The 14,655-nt window shown below is 38.7% G+C and overlaps 1 protein-coding gene across 3 annotated transcripts in view; it reads right to left on the reverse strand.

Moving 5' to 3' along the window:
* ADCY5 (adenylate cyclase 5) overlaps positions 1 to 14,655 on the reverse strand; it is a 171,545-nt gene that overhangs the window by 53,577 nt on the left and 103,313 nt on the right. For all 3 annotated transcript variants that reach the window (XM_033162718.1, XM_033162711.1, XM_033162727.1), the window contains one exon: positions 14,321 to 14,442. In XM_033162718.1, coding sequence (XP_033018609.1) covers positions 14,321 to 14,442 — 122 coding nt within the window. The remainder of the gene's footprint in view (positions 1 to 14,320; positions 14,443 to 14,655) is intronic.

Below are 14,655 nucleotides of genomic sequence, written 5' to 3' on the forward strand. Positions count from 1 at the left end.
CAACATCAACTTCATTGGACTAGTAATGTTGTTCGGATGCCTGCATATTGTCTTCTAAAGGAACTACTTATTCCGAAATTAAAAATGAAAAGCATAATGCTGGTAGTCAACAAAAGAGGTTTAAAGACTCTCTCAAGGCAAATCTAAAAAAAATGTACCGGGTAGTATAAACACCGACAATTGGGAAACACTGGCCTGCAAGCACTCAGTTGGAGAACAGCCTTTACCAAAAGTGTCATGGACTTGGAAGACGCTCAAACTCAGGATGAAAGGGAGAAACGTGCTAAGAGTTTGGTAAACCCTCACATGATCAACTCCTGTTTGGAAACCTACATTTTCTATGTGGAAGGATTTGTGGATCCAGAATTGGCCTCCAAAGTCACTTACGGACTCACTGTAATTGAAGATCATGTTCATGGAAGACAATATTACTCGGCTACGAGTGATAGCCAAAGAAAACACTAATGTAACTATTTATTGATCTGATTAAAGCCAAGAATGGGTCAAGACTAGCTCACTCCATTTTACATTTCAATCTTCATTTATTTTCTGATCTTATCTAGAGCATTTGTACCCTTGCTCTTCAGCCAAAAAGGCTCTCAGAGTGGCTTTCATACAATTATGAGGGCTTGCAATTGAAAAGACACAACACACAAAAGAAAAGGTACAGGGAGGAAACAGGCACCAATTATTCAAAGAGCATTTTAGAGTGTTTGGAGTACTTACCGGTAACTCATAGCACCTTAAAGAGCAACCAGTTAATTACAGCTTAAGCATTAGTGGGCTAGAGTTCACTTAATTAGTGGCATCTTCTAAAATAGATCAGTACTGCTGAGCCCTGATGCTGAGGCTGAGAGACAATGGCTTGCCTTAAGACCATTGGGTGGTTGAAATGAGATCTGAAACATGGACTTGGGGGGGGGGATTCTAATACCAGAACAGTTCCATAATAATGGGCATATAATTTTTTCCCATGGCACATCACAGAAATTGCAACACACTAAAACAAGCATGCTTCAGCAGCAGCCAGATGGACAGCAGATGATAGCTTTAGAGATTTTCCAGCAATGATGTGACCTTGCATATGATTACAAAATAAAATGGTCTATTTTTATGTTGACACAGTAAAACTGATTTGCTTTAGCTGTTTTCCATTGGAATTCACCTATAGATTCTCTGCAGAAAATATGTGAGTGTGCAAAATTCCTCTCTAGAAAAAAAGTTATTTGTGGAAAGGAAGAGCAGTACTCTTTGGCCCAGGATTCCACCATCTCCCAAGATATCCATGTTGACATATCACAAGGAAGTTCATGTGCAAAATAACTACACCAGCTTATGACTTTGCCTCCACAAACAGAGCTAGAGGTTTCTTGCTTCTGCCTGATGATCATGAGTATAAATCTCATCTGCCTCGGCTAACTGAAATTTCAAATGTGGCCATTTAAGTATCATGACAAGGAATGCTCACAAAAAGAATACCACTTTAGAAAAAGCCTTTCTATTTTAACTTTATGATTCTAACCTTGTAAAATAAATATAGCAGTTGCAATTCACAGAATTAACAGAACCATAGAATTGTAGAGTTGGAAGGGATCCTGAGGTCTATCTAGTCCCACTTAATCTTAATTTCACATAAACGCCCATGGGGTCTGAACTGAGGGTGACACACTAGGAATGAGGCCTTGGGGTCACAGTAGATAGCTTGAAGAAGTTGTCGACCCAGTGTATGACAGGAGTGGAAAAAGGGAAATTCCATACTAGGGAATCATAGATTTGTAGAGGTGAAAGGGATTCTGAGGGCCATTTAGTCCAATCCCCTGCAATGTAGGAATCTCAACTAAAGCATCTGTGACAGATGACCATCCAATATCTGCTTAAAAATCTCCAATGCCGTAAGAAAAAAACCTATATATTTTTCTTATGGCAGTGCCTAGATACCTCAGTCACACACAACTTCATTTACATTAGCAAAAGAATTAGAAAACTATCAATGAAGTTACAAGGAATTATGTTTTGAAGAACTAGTTATTATTTAGGGCTAGTTTTTCAGTCTCAGGGAAATCCCATTCTACTAAACTACTTTTGATCTCCAACTTTATTGCATACAATAAATAATTGTAGCTACAGTTAGCAAAGAGTTACCAGAAAATCACTGAATCACCTTATGGTGGCCTTTCAGAGAATAATGGATAATTTAGGGGATTCACTTCTTCTACTAACTTGTGCTTGGAAAGATACCTGCTGGTGTTAAATTTGCAGACCCAGGAAGATAAATAAAAGCTATACCAGAAAATAAAGATAAAATGCTGGATTGTTTCTTCATGAAATCAAATGACCACTAAGGAAGCCAGAAATCTTAAAGAAAATAAACTATATAAAAGCAGATCTGAAAATAGTCCTTTGAGTGCAAGTGAAAGACCTGAAGTTATATAAAAGGAGAAGATACACAAACACTATTTGTCATCACTGAGGTCCTTAGTGTTCCCATCACAATGACAAGACAGCTGGATATCGATGGAACAATTTAGTTCAACACAATGTTACTGAGCGAAAGAATAAAACTAGCTTTATATAATGTCTTTCCTAGTTCTGGTTTCCCACTGTGCTTTCCAAAACAAAAAGCCAACTTTCTGCTGATCTGGTCACATGCCCACACCCACACATCTATATAAACAGCATATAAATAGAGCATCTATACATCTCACATTTATGAGCTGGCCACTATGATTTCAATTCATGAACAAGTTATTTTTGTACCATATAGAGTGGGTCTGGGAGCTCCGTTTACTGTTTCTTGCATTACTTGTTATGAACTCTCAAGCTGAATTCAATAGCACACCCCAGTAGATAGGGTTATGACTGTACTGTAACACAATAATTTACGCACACAAACCACCACCTGCCTACCTGTCTTACTTTCTTACAGTTATATGTCACTCTTCCTTTAAGGAGCTCAGTGAAATGCCAACACAACTTCCTAGGTGTTCTCTTTTTTGGTAATGCTGTGTGTGTGGACAAAAGAGGACAGAGATTTGCCTAAAAATTCTAAAAGCTAATTTATATGTATAGGTGCAAATTTAGAAGGGAAAAAATGCTGTTCTTTAAATAGAAATACAGTATATCTCACCACAATGGGGAGCAGACTACAATCAGGTGACTTTTATGCCTGTTCATTTTGTCAGGTTCTACTGTAACAGCTGTTGGGCAGCTTCTGGGCCTTGCTATCCCTTCATGTGGATCTTTATCTCTGAAAAGGCCTTGGAATGGACAGCTCTTCAAATAAAAGGCTGTAGTGTAGGATACATTGGCACCCTACACACAAGCAACTTACATGGCCATAACCTCCTAACTTAAAGAGCAGAACTGCATCAATTGCCTTCTAAGAAGTCTCTGGGCCCACTCCTGACGTTTTATATCAACCCAGAAGGCCAGCTCGAGTGTGTCACCTCTCTATCGCAGTATTTTAAACGTTGTCATTTATCAGTCAAGCTCTTGTTCCGCTTTGCAACACCCCCACTGACCAAGTCTTCTTCTTCTTCTTCTTCTTCTTCTTCTTCTTCTTCTTCTTCTTCTTTTCTTCTCTTCTTTTATTTTTTATTTTTTAAAATTTTAATAGTTTTTATTTTACATTGGACATGTGGTATGTTGATAAACATTGGAACCAAGGAAGGGACTAGAGGGAAGTCAATTTTTTTGTTTGATATTGAATTTGTATTGATGTTGTTTTATTTTTGTTATATTTGGAAATTAAAAAAATATTTATTTAAAAAAGGGGGGGGAACCTGAATGATATTTTCGTTTAGTTATTTAATTGGATGCCCCTCTGACCCAAGTCCTTCAATCTCCCATTCCCAGAGCTCTTTCTTTCTTTCTTTCTTTCTTTCTTTCTTTTTTAAAATGTATTTTTTATTAAAGATTGTCTTGGTTTACAAAAAGTATGTGCAATGTCTCTGTCTCTCGTATTTTTTCCCATGTAACGTTTTTTACAAATCAGTTTCATTTGTTGAGACATTAGGAAGAAAAGGGGGGAAGAGGTGGAGGGGGGGAAGGTGGGTGGGGGTGGGGGTGGGTGACGATGTTTCTGTTCTACTTAATATATGTAGGGTTTGGTGTCAGTGTTGCTTATTATTTGCCTTTTACAGACGAAAGACTGAAAATAAGTGGTAAAATGCTTGCTTTTGGCCTTTGAGCAAACAGCACTGTCAAACGCTGACTGACTGGACCACCCTGGCCCTCACAAAAGCTCAGTTAAGAAGAGCTGGTTCTTTGTTTCAAAGGATCATCAAAGTATCCGGAAATCTGGATTTGCCTACCACAGCCAGCCCCATTTTAAATAAAGCACAATTGAGATATCTTGCAGAAAAGCAAGAAGTCTACAGTGGCTGGAAAAAAAAGGGTAAGGCTCAGTGCTGCACAGCAAACATTTCGTACTGAATAACTGGCCTACTTTTCCTAAACAATGCACTGAACAAAAATAGAAGCCTATTTACATACTGATGCTAATATCTTTATTTATAGTGCCACAGAACGACAAAATTCAAGCCTTGGCTAAGAAGCAGAGTGCTCCGGAAGCATCGTACAACTTTCTTATTCCTGGTCTTAATATGTCAGCAGTTTTTTGGTTTTTGTTTTTTTAAATACCTATTCCATGTAGTTGAAAAAGACTTTTAAGAACTGGCCAGGGTTTCCAAGTGGGTTGCCTGAACTATCCAAAGGCATGCATCATCACAATTAAAATGCATCTTGTATCTCTAAACATTATTTTAGTAAGCTGTCAACCCTAGTTAGCAGAAGCACTAGGGTCAACTTGTGTATTTTGCAACCTAGTACATTAATGTTTATTAGAGACATTTGTGCTTATGATACATTCACGTATAATACTTTAAAAAATGTGTATCAAACCTTTGTTTTATTCTATCCTTTTAAAGTTAAGCTGTTTTATCCCAGCGAGTTTTTTCAGAGAATAATAAGCTATAGTTGAGTGATGAAAAACAAGCAAATGGGGATGTTTATACCTAAGTTCTTCCCCCTTTATTTTATTACATGTATATTGTCTATGGTGAATGTAGTGAACTAAATCAGTTTTGACTTGGCTATTGCGGTCTATATACCAGGAGCTGTATTAAATAATCACTTGGAGTTCCAACTGATTTGTACAGTCGTACCTTGGAAGTCGAATGGAATCCGTTTCGGAAGTCCATTCAACTTCCAAAATGTTTGGAAACCAAAGTGCGGCTTCTGCTTGGCTGCAGGAAACTCCTGCAGCCAATCAGAAGCCCCATTGGACATTCGGCTTGCAAAAATAGTTCGCAAACCGGAACAGTCACTTCCGGGTTTGCGGCGTTTGGGAGCCAAAACGTTCGAGAACTAAGCTGTTCAAAAACCAAGGTATGGCTGTATTGAGAAAAACAAATCAATCAATCTTAGCCTGAAAGTTCAGCCCAGCCTTCCTCAGCTTGGTACCCTCCAGGTGACTTGGATTACAGTTCCCCTCACCCTTGAACACTGGTTATGCTCCAAGTATCTGATGGGATTTGTACTCCAAAGCACCCAGAGGGCACCAGGTTGGTAATGAATGATTTAGCTCAATACTCCAATGAAGTTCTCAAGTCAAGATGTGGTACAGCAATATGCCCCTTTAGTTGTCTGTTTTTTTATTCACAACTTTGTAACAGGCATAAATGTTCACACTGTCTCTCAAATGGAGCCATCTTTCAAGCAGAAAATATTATCAAAGTAGTTATTTCTGATCTGGAGTTTATAGCTCTTTCTTTCTCAGGGGCTCTGAGGCCAGCTGTCTTTCCCAGCAACAGTAGCTTCAACAAGATGCTGGGAAAGACCAAAATGCTGACCGTTGCTGCAGAGCTACTATCTTGGCAAATTTTCTGTTAACTGCAAATTTTCTATTAATATTTTAGTTGCCCTTCACAGCTTATGAAATTAAAAGCACCACCAAGGTTCTCAGCATCCTTTCTGTTAATGATCTGTAAGATAGAGGTGCTTGAAGAGTCTGCACAGCATGAATTCCTATTTGAACTTTATGATTCCACACAATACCAAATGAACAATCAGGCAGTTTCCCCCCTACATTTACATAGAATCCTAAGAGGCAGTTTTCTAATCACCGCATTCAACTGTTTATTCGTATAACAGTGTAATAACAATGAATATTGTTTGCACATAATTATTTGCACGTAAGCATATGCAGTGCTTTTTCCCCTTAGAAAAATAGGTGCTGTGAAGTTCTTACCGTAAGTGCAACACCTTTTAACAACAACAAAAAGGTGCCAGTACTGCATACCCTTGAGTACCCCCTGAAAAAAGCACTGAGCACATTTATTTATTTACAGTACACACACACACACACACACACACACACACACACACTGCTTAAATTAGATTGGCAAAACTTGGTTTAAAAAAGAAGAGAAAGCAGGAAAGAAGGAACAAAAAATGGCAATTCCAGAATAGTACACTAGTGTGGAAACATCCCGAAGAAAAACCATCAATCTTCTTGGAGGAATTAGTTCTAGCTAAAGGTGCTTGAATGTGAAATAAGTGATTATTAGTCAATATGCATTAATAGTTAATATACTGGCCCCATAGCAGCTTTTGACACAATGGAATGCCACTGGGATGTTTTTAACCAGATAATATCTGCCTCAATCAATCCATATAGCCATTTAGTTTATCTTTCTAAAAATCATATTATTAATGTAGTTTTTAATCTTTCTCTCTAGTAAGCCATTTTGATCCCATGTTGAAAACACAGCACATACATTTCAAATAAATAAATAACCATAAGCACCGCTGTGCTGCCCACATTGGTCAGCACACCAACTGGGCTCAATTCTCAGCCAGCCACACTGAACAATCAAGCAGAAAATTCCTAAAAGAAGCTGTTCTTGCTGAATATGTACTCAGTGTGAAAGCAGTTGTGGTGGGCCGAGTACAACAGTTGGTATGTTCTTCTGGTTTTGAAGGCTGGACAGCCCCATCCAGTCTCAATTGGAGCACAAGTTTTATGTTCCCTGTTGACAACAAAGGCACAGCAGAGCCCCCTTTCCTTGGTGGGGCTGTGAAATGTCTATATTTGAAGCAACAAAGCACGCTCTTAGGCAAGGCATTCTTCCACCTCAGCCACTGCAAGTGCCATCAATGGACACCCTTTCCAGATGTCAGGTCACAATGTCTTTCTATTGTAAAATGATCAATAGTGTGCAGTTCTGGATTTGAAGGACATTTGATGATGTAACAAATAGTGTTTGTTCTTATAAGTGCTTTCTATAATGTCACATATCTCCAGGAGGGAGTAATCTGCCACCAGCACTACTTTGAAACTGTTTCCTTTGATACCCGGTAGCTGCTCATTCTGCTATAATATACCTTTGAAGATGGGTTCAATTTATTGTAATGACTGCTGCTAGGTTCAGGTACCTTTTTCACAGTTTGGTTTTAGCATGAAAGATTGTATCCCTCTATTTGGGGAAATAAGGAGTGGGGCCAATGATTCAAGCAATGATTAATAAGCAGGCTACAGACAGCAACTGTGAGACCACCGCTGCACTCCCAGGCTTAACAGGGAGCTTCCAAACAATTATCATCATCCGAGAAATGTTAAGGCACCTGACTTGCTGGGAAATAATTCCCTTTAATTTTAAATCATTCTGTCATCCAATAGCAACAAAACAACTGCTCTAAAAACTGATTTAATTTTTTATTTTTTATTTTTGCTATTATGGGGAACTGTACTGAAAAGGATGGGATGAATGAATGATCAACAGAAGATATATAAATACTCAGTAAGTAAATTGGGATGAATTATCATTGTTGCATAACCTCCCTGCAATGGAATCAGAATACCACTAAATGCTTAATAAAGACCAGAGAGAGCCTAGCCATGAATGAGCCTAGCCTAGAATGAATGGCCAACTGACAGGATATTTGGGAGAGCCCTCAGCAATAGAACACCACTATCAAGCAAATGTAATCAGTGGTACCTAGGGATGGAGGGAATTTGGTTTAGTCTGCATTTTAATGTGAACCTACCTCATTTGTACTTCTCCAAACAAGACACTTCTCCAAATTTTGCTATGCATTTGTCTCACCAAACAAGGTGCACAAAATTTGTATCTTGGGTAAAGCAGTGGATAAAAGTGCATCTGTTACTGAAAATAATGTATGAAACAGCATTCTATTATGAAAAATTGCTTGCAAAATACATATATTAGGAAAAATTGCATATAAAAGTGTGTAGATTAGGAGAAATGCGCACGAAAATGCTGGAAATGCTGAGAACTTTAAAAAAAATAATTGAGAAACCAATATGCATAGATTTTTCCATCCCTAGCAGTAGCAACTCTTTTACTGCTTAGGTCAGATGTGAAGACCTTTTGGTTCTTTAAGTCTTCAATGCTGTTTTTATGTTTTACTGTCTACTCTTTTCAGTTTTTAATGTTGTTATGGACTGTGTTTGGCTACTACAATTTTTTGTTTTATTGCTGTTTTATACTGACACTTTAGATATGGTATACAAGTAACACTCCCCACCCCCACCCCCGCACTCAAACTTTATTAATCTTTAACAAAGGACACCCAGTATAATTACATACAAATTTAATAAAAACCATTTGTCAGGTTTTCTGGGCATCTTAGAGTTAATGATGCAAGAGGCGTTCTGATCCTGGGAGCCTTGCCCACTGTAATACGGGCACTTTTCCTTTGTCTAGAAAAGGGGAGGTTTAGTTTCACTTTCCCCTTAGCGTTTTCTGTACTGTTACTGCTGAATGTGAGTTCTTTGTTAGCTGCAGACATGCAGCTTGAGTCTGTAGGACTTGTGTGTGTGCTACTAAATAAAGCTTAGTTAAGATTAGTAGCACTGGCGTCTGTCAAGTTATTTCAAGACGCCACGGAGCAGACATCAGCAAGCCATCTCGTCGCTGCGATTCACTTTGCTACTGGAAGAACGCTCAGGGCGCAGCGAGAAGTGTACCTGGGCGCCATTGATGTCGGAGAAGATCGTAAAGGTGATTGATTGCAGTGCCGGCCAGCGGCACCACTTGGGTCAAAGCTTTTATGACCCAATATCACAACAACACCATTCTACAGACAGACTTTATTATTTATTAAATTTCCATACCGCCCTATACCCGCATTGAGAATAAAAGTAAAAAACCATGGTTGGAAGCCAGAAAAACTGATTCTGAAGCAGATTGTACTGCTTACTACTACATTGTTAAAAGGATTTAAACAGCGATAAATGAAGCAACAAATTGGTATGTTTTGGTACATTAAGCAAACCACATTAGAAAGCTAAACATGTATTTTGTTCACAGAGCTGACAAGTCCACTGCTGTATTCCAGCAAATGCTGGTTTAACTTCCACTTTTCAAGCCATTCTAATTAACTGACAGTGACAACAACTGCTTCTCCTTAATCAAAGTATATTTCACAACACTTAACAAAAAAAAAATTAAAAAAAATCCTTCCAGTAGCACCTTAGAGACCAACTAAGTTTGTTCTTGGTATGAGCTTTCGTGTGCATGCACACTTCTTCACTTAACAGAAATTGTCATTCTCACTGCATCTGGATACAACCTCTAAAAAGAACACATTGGTGAGAAAAATTTAGAGGCATATAAATGGTGAGCAATTTTTGTTCTGGAGCTTGACACCTCTTTTTATAGTACCAGGATGACTGTATTTGGCAAATTCCAGATACCATTAAGGAGTTATTGTGGCAATGACCATTATTTTTCACAAACAGATGTGAGGCAAAGATCAATTTCTGCTGCAAGACTGTTTTTCTGCTAAAGCAGTTTCTCACATCTTTCTGAGAGTGGGAATGTTTGCTTCCCCATGAAATGTCAATATACTATATAGTCATAATTCACATCACGAGTGACTATATGAGCCTGAAATAGATTTCACATCATCACTAACTTCTACTTATGCAACACTGTAACAGCAACTAGATTAAAAGATTTTATGAGCAGGCATGACAGGAAACCCTGGGTAAATTAGTCCTAGAACTGTAATTCTCATTGCCCCATTCCTGAGTTTATTTATTTTATGCATTTATGTTCAATGTTTCTTTCTCTCCATTTTTATAAAATTGTACTCAAGCTAGCTAATCAATTAGAAACAACAATATTAGAAACAATAAAGCCAAAATCATCAACAGTAAAAACCACAATCTTGAAACATTAGCAGTCAGAGACCCAGTTTAAAAGACAGCAGCAAAAAATGCATGCTGAAAAAAGATAAGTTGAAGCTGCCTGCTGAAAGGTAAGCAGTGATGGGCCTAACTGAACTTCTAGACTGTTCCCTGGTATCCACTTGTCATATGAGAAAAAAAATGGGGTGTCCAGAACTGCTCCTTGCACATCCCCTGGAGGAGTGGATTAACTAGAGCATTTGTGTGCTTTGCCAGATATGACTGGTGTTCCACAGACGCTTCAGAGATAAATTAGCCTGGAGATGTGTGCATTACAACTGGAGAGGGTGCCCTTTTTTGTGTGCACACGTGGATCTGTGGCTTTCACAAATGTGTAAGAATGCAGGACTTTCCCAACCTGATGTTTCCCTTGCATGGTATGGTTTCTAAACCAGCCAAGGTCACAGGGAGCCGTTGTCCTCTGGCTGCTCTCTGCTGTGTAACTTACTGTAACCAATGCCACCTCCTGGTTCCATTACCACCACCACCAGCAAACACTTGCAGGGATCTTTCCCCAAGAGACATCTCTAGAGGAGACACAAAACCCTGTTCAACTGAGGCGTCCACCTTCTGCCAGCCCAAAGCACCGTGCTCAGGCTAGCATTTATGGAGCACCAGCAGAGTGCCAAGAGACCCTAAGAGCATAAGAAGAGTCCGTTGGATCAGGCCACACATCTAGTCCACCATCTGGTTCTCACAGTGGCCAACCAGGTGCCTCAAATGGAAGCCCACAAGCAGCAGCTGAGCACAAGAGCGCTCTCCCGTCCTGGATTTTCCAGCAGCTAGTATTCAGGTGCATAGTTGCCTCCAACTGTGGAAGCAGAGCATAGCCATCATGGCTGGTAGCTATCAGTAGCCCGCTCCTCCATGTATCGGTCAAATCCACTTCTAAAGCCATCTAGGTTGGTTGCCGTCACAGCCTCCTATGGAAGTGAGTTCTATTGATTAACTACGTACTGTGTGAAAAAGTGGATTAAGCAGGCCAGCTCAGAGGACCTAGTGTGCATATGGAGCTGGTCCCTGTGTGCAGCTTACAGTATATGTCCAAGGAGCCTACATGTATGCATTAGAGAACCTGTAGCTAATTATAGAAAATTGCAGGTGAAGGTATGGAACCAGAAATAAGTGATTGCTCAAAGTATGTTTTAGGCACAAAAGCTTGGCCTTGCTGAAGCATGCATTTAGGGAATGGTATTTGCCCGGAGATGTTCCAACCAAGGAAGAATGGCTGATTAAATTGATAGATTATGTTGAAATGCCAAAATTAACAGGCGTGGTAAGAAACCAAGAGGAAAGCTAATTTATTAAAGAGCAGGGAACATTTGTGGTATATTTCAAAAATCGTGGCATGCAAGTAAGTGGGGTTAACTTAAATCAATCAGTTAAGAGTATTATCAAGATTAACTGTAGAATAATTTAAAAATGGAACAAAGTGGAAAATGCAGTGTTAAAAACTTAAATAAGGTAAGAAACCACAAAAGGGGGGATGGAAGTCTAATATGTATTGGAAGTATGTGATTGTAAGGTGTATATTTGTAAATTTTCAAAAACTGAAAATAAAATTTACAAACTCAAAAAAGAAAAAAGTAGGGCTACTTTTGTTCTTGGGAGAGGGGGGAGCTAGTGCTGAATCTTTCTAGTCATTAATTGTTTGTTGTTGTTACTTGCTCAGTTGCTTCTCCCACTCCCTATCTGTTCCTATTCACCACAAATTGCCAATACAACTTCAGATGCACAATGGCCAGAGCACAAGTCATGGTGTCTATCAGTGGATACTTCTGAAAACTGCCTCCGCCTTCTGTGTGACATGGATTTTTGTTTTGTTTTTGTTTTGTTTTTGTTATTTAAAGCCCCACTTACTGCATGGATCTTAGCTGTCACTATGGCTCTCCACAAAAAATATGGAGCAAGACTGTGGAATTCAATGTGAAGTTATCCAACTTCCATGCAGTAAGTAAGTCCTATACATGGCATGGACCAGAATCACTCACCACAGAGAGGCTGACTCCAGTAGTATAACAACTATACCTAGATGTTGGGCCATTTGTTATGCTAAAAAGACGCTGAGTTTCAAAGAAATGATAATGCTGAGACAGGCAGATGAGAAAAGAAAGAGTATTGGTATTGGAACTAGATGGACTTGGCCTCTCAACATTTGCCAAAGTCAATATCTGGTTTCTGAACTGTTGCTAGTGACTACTCAAACATGTTTAACCTGTTTTCTGATTACAAGTCTAGAGCCTTGTTTTTATTAAAGGCAAACTGGATGTCCCAAACATAACTAAGATAACTATGTGTCTAGGGCTATTGCTTATATATTTATATTTGCCCAGAGTGGCTTGGGCAACCCAGTCAGATGAGCAGGGTACAAATAAAACAAACACACAACTACAACAACAACAATTTTGTTTCTATTAGACAAACTGATTTTTTTACAAGTCTCCTATGTACACCTTGCCTTGTAATGAAGGCCACAGAAATTACTGGCTCAGGAAATTTTTAATAGCCTGTGACATTTTGATGTCTTGAGAGGGGCAGAGGGAGAGAAAACCTAGACATCAGGAAGATGGCTACTTACAAGTCAGCAGTTATCTATGTGTACTCAGATAAGAAAACCACGTGAAAGCATATATTTACCCTCCTCAGTTATAAATTTCTACCCTTTGGAGTAGTTACATAGCATTTAAGATATAAGGGCACTGTAGAACTTGCAATTTTATGTGTTGGCACAATTAGCTAAATACAGCAAACATTTTCATCTGTTTATCTTAAGACACACATAATTATGTTCCCTTTCTCAGCTATATTTTTTCAAACCTCCTCCACCTTGTGACCATTCCCTCATCTTTAATTGTTCTCCCTTCATCTCAGCAAACTGGCCTCCTTTTAAAACTAGTTGTTTGTTTACATGACATTAATAAACAAGGTTTAAATCCAGTGAGGTTGCTGGATGGGGACTCTGATCTTGAAAGTCTCATTTCAAATACCACATAAAAGTGTCAAACGTATATAAGGCTGGAGTCAACAAGGCCAATTAAGGCAGGTTTCTTCTAATTAAAGAGCACAGACTGAAATGCATAGATCAGTTATGCTGTACTACTTTGATTTCAGATGATTAATTTTCAATTAATTTGATAAGATTAATTAAGTCACTCCAAGCATTTCTGCTTAAATAGTTTGTGTATTGCACTGGTTTAATTTGACTCACTGGGACCAAGTCATTTTAAAGGCAAACACACAGGTTTTAGTGCAGATTAAGATAATCAGATTATCAGTGCATGCAATCACTTGCTGCCTAGGCTAGAAAATCTTATCAGAATATTTTTCTCGAAGCTACCAACATGAGTCTGACCAAACTGCGGGAGACAGTGGAAGACAGGAGTGCCTGGTGTGCTCTGGTCCATGGGGTCACAAAGAGTCGGACACAACTAAACGACTAAACAACAACAAATTAGTCTTAGGACTCAAAAGGCTTTTAAAAAGAAGAAGATGATGATGACATAGAATTGTATCTGACTCAAGAGTACACCCATTGAAACCAAATGACTTAAATTAGTTATGTTCATTAATTTCAATAGGTCTACTCAGCGTATGACTTAGGCAGATAAATCCATAGTGGTAAGTTATTGCTTTGTACTACTTTCAAAATGAAACTTCACTTTGCATGGACATTTGAGATAAGAACATCAAATTATTTCTATACTGGTTAAACAACAAGACATAAAGACAAATCAAATCTGTTTTACCTCCTATGTGCATGGTTTTCCCTACATGTGACACCAGCAAAGATTAGTCTCTCACTCTCTACTCTCACATACAAACCTTGTAGAAGGGAAGGGAAGGGAAGGCAGGAAAAGGCAAAAGAAGTAATCCTTAAACTCACACCAAGGCCTGAAGTCTGTTTGGAGTTGCTTTGAAATTTGTTTCCCTCTCTCCCTTAAAGATATATCTGTGATTTGCAGTTCTGTTGCTAAAAATGGCAAACAAAGAAATTCCATTTATGTTTACCTCTCAGACATACATATTGTTTGCTTTAGTTTCTTTTATTTTTAAAACACACTACTGTGTTGTGGGTTCATTCCACTCCTTTACCGTTGCACTTACCTGACATTGTCATGCTTCTGGATGTAAATTTTATGAAACATCATATCTTCTTTTTTGGCATTAATGTCAGCTTTCATCTCCATGGCAACATGGCGAGGAAGTACGGAGAGCAGGAGGCGCTCCTGTGGTGTTAGACAGATGAGCCAATTAACATGCCTACTCTCTATTTAACAACACAAACACACATCTCTTCTAATCTCATATAAACAAAATGAAGCTATCAGTTCTGCAGTGAATGGGCAGAATCATGGATATTTTCCATAAAGCCAGCCTCTATCAAGATATCTAATATCCTATTCCACTCAGTAATTAAGCAAGTCATAATCCATCAGATT

The sequence above is a fragment of the Lacerta agilis genome, chromosome 1 (genome assembly GCF_009819535.1).
Source record: "Lacerta agilis isolate rLacAgi1 chromosome 1, rLacAgi1.pri, whole genome shotgun sequence".
Taxonomy (NCBI): Eukaryota; Metazoa; Chordata; class Lepidosauria; order Squamata; family Lacertidae; genus Lacerta; species Lacerta agilis.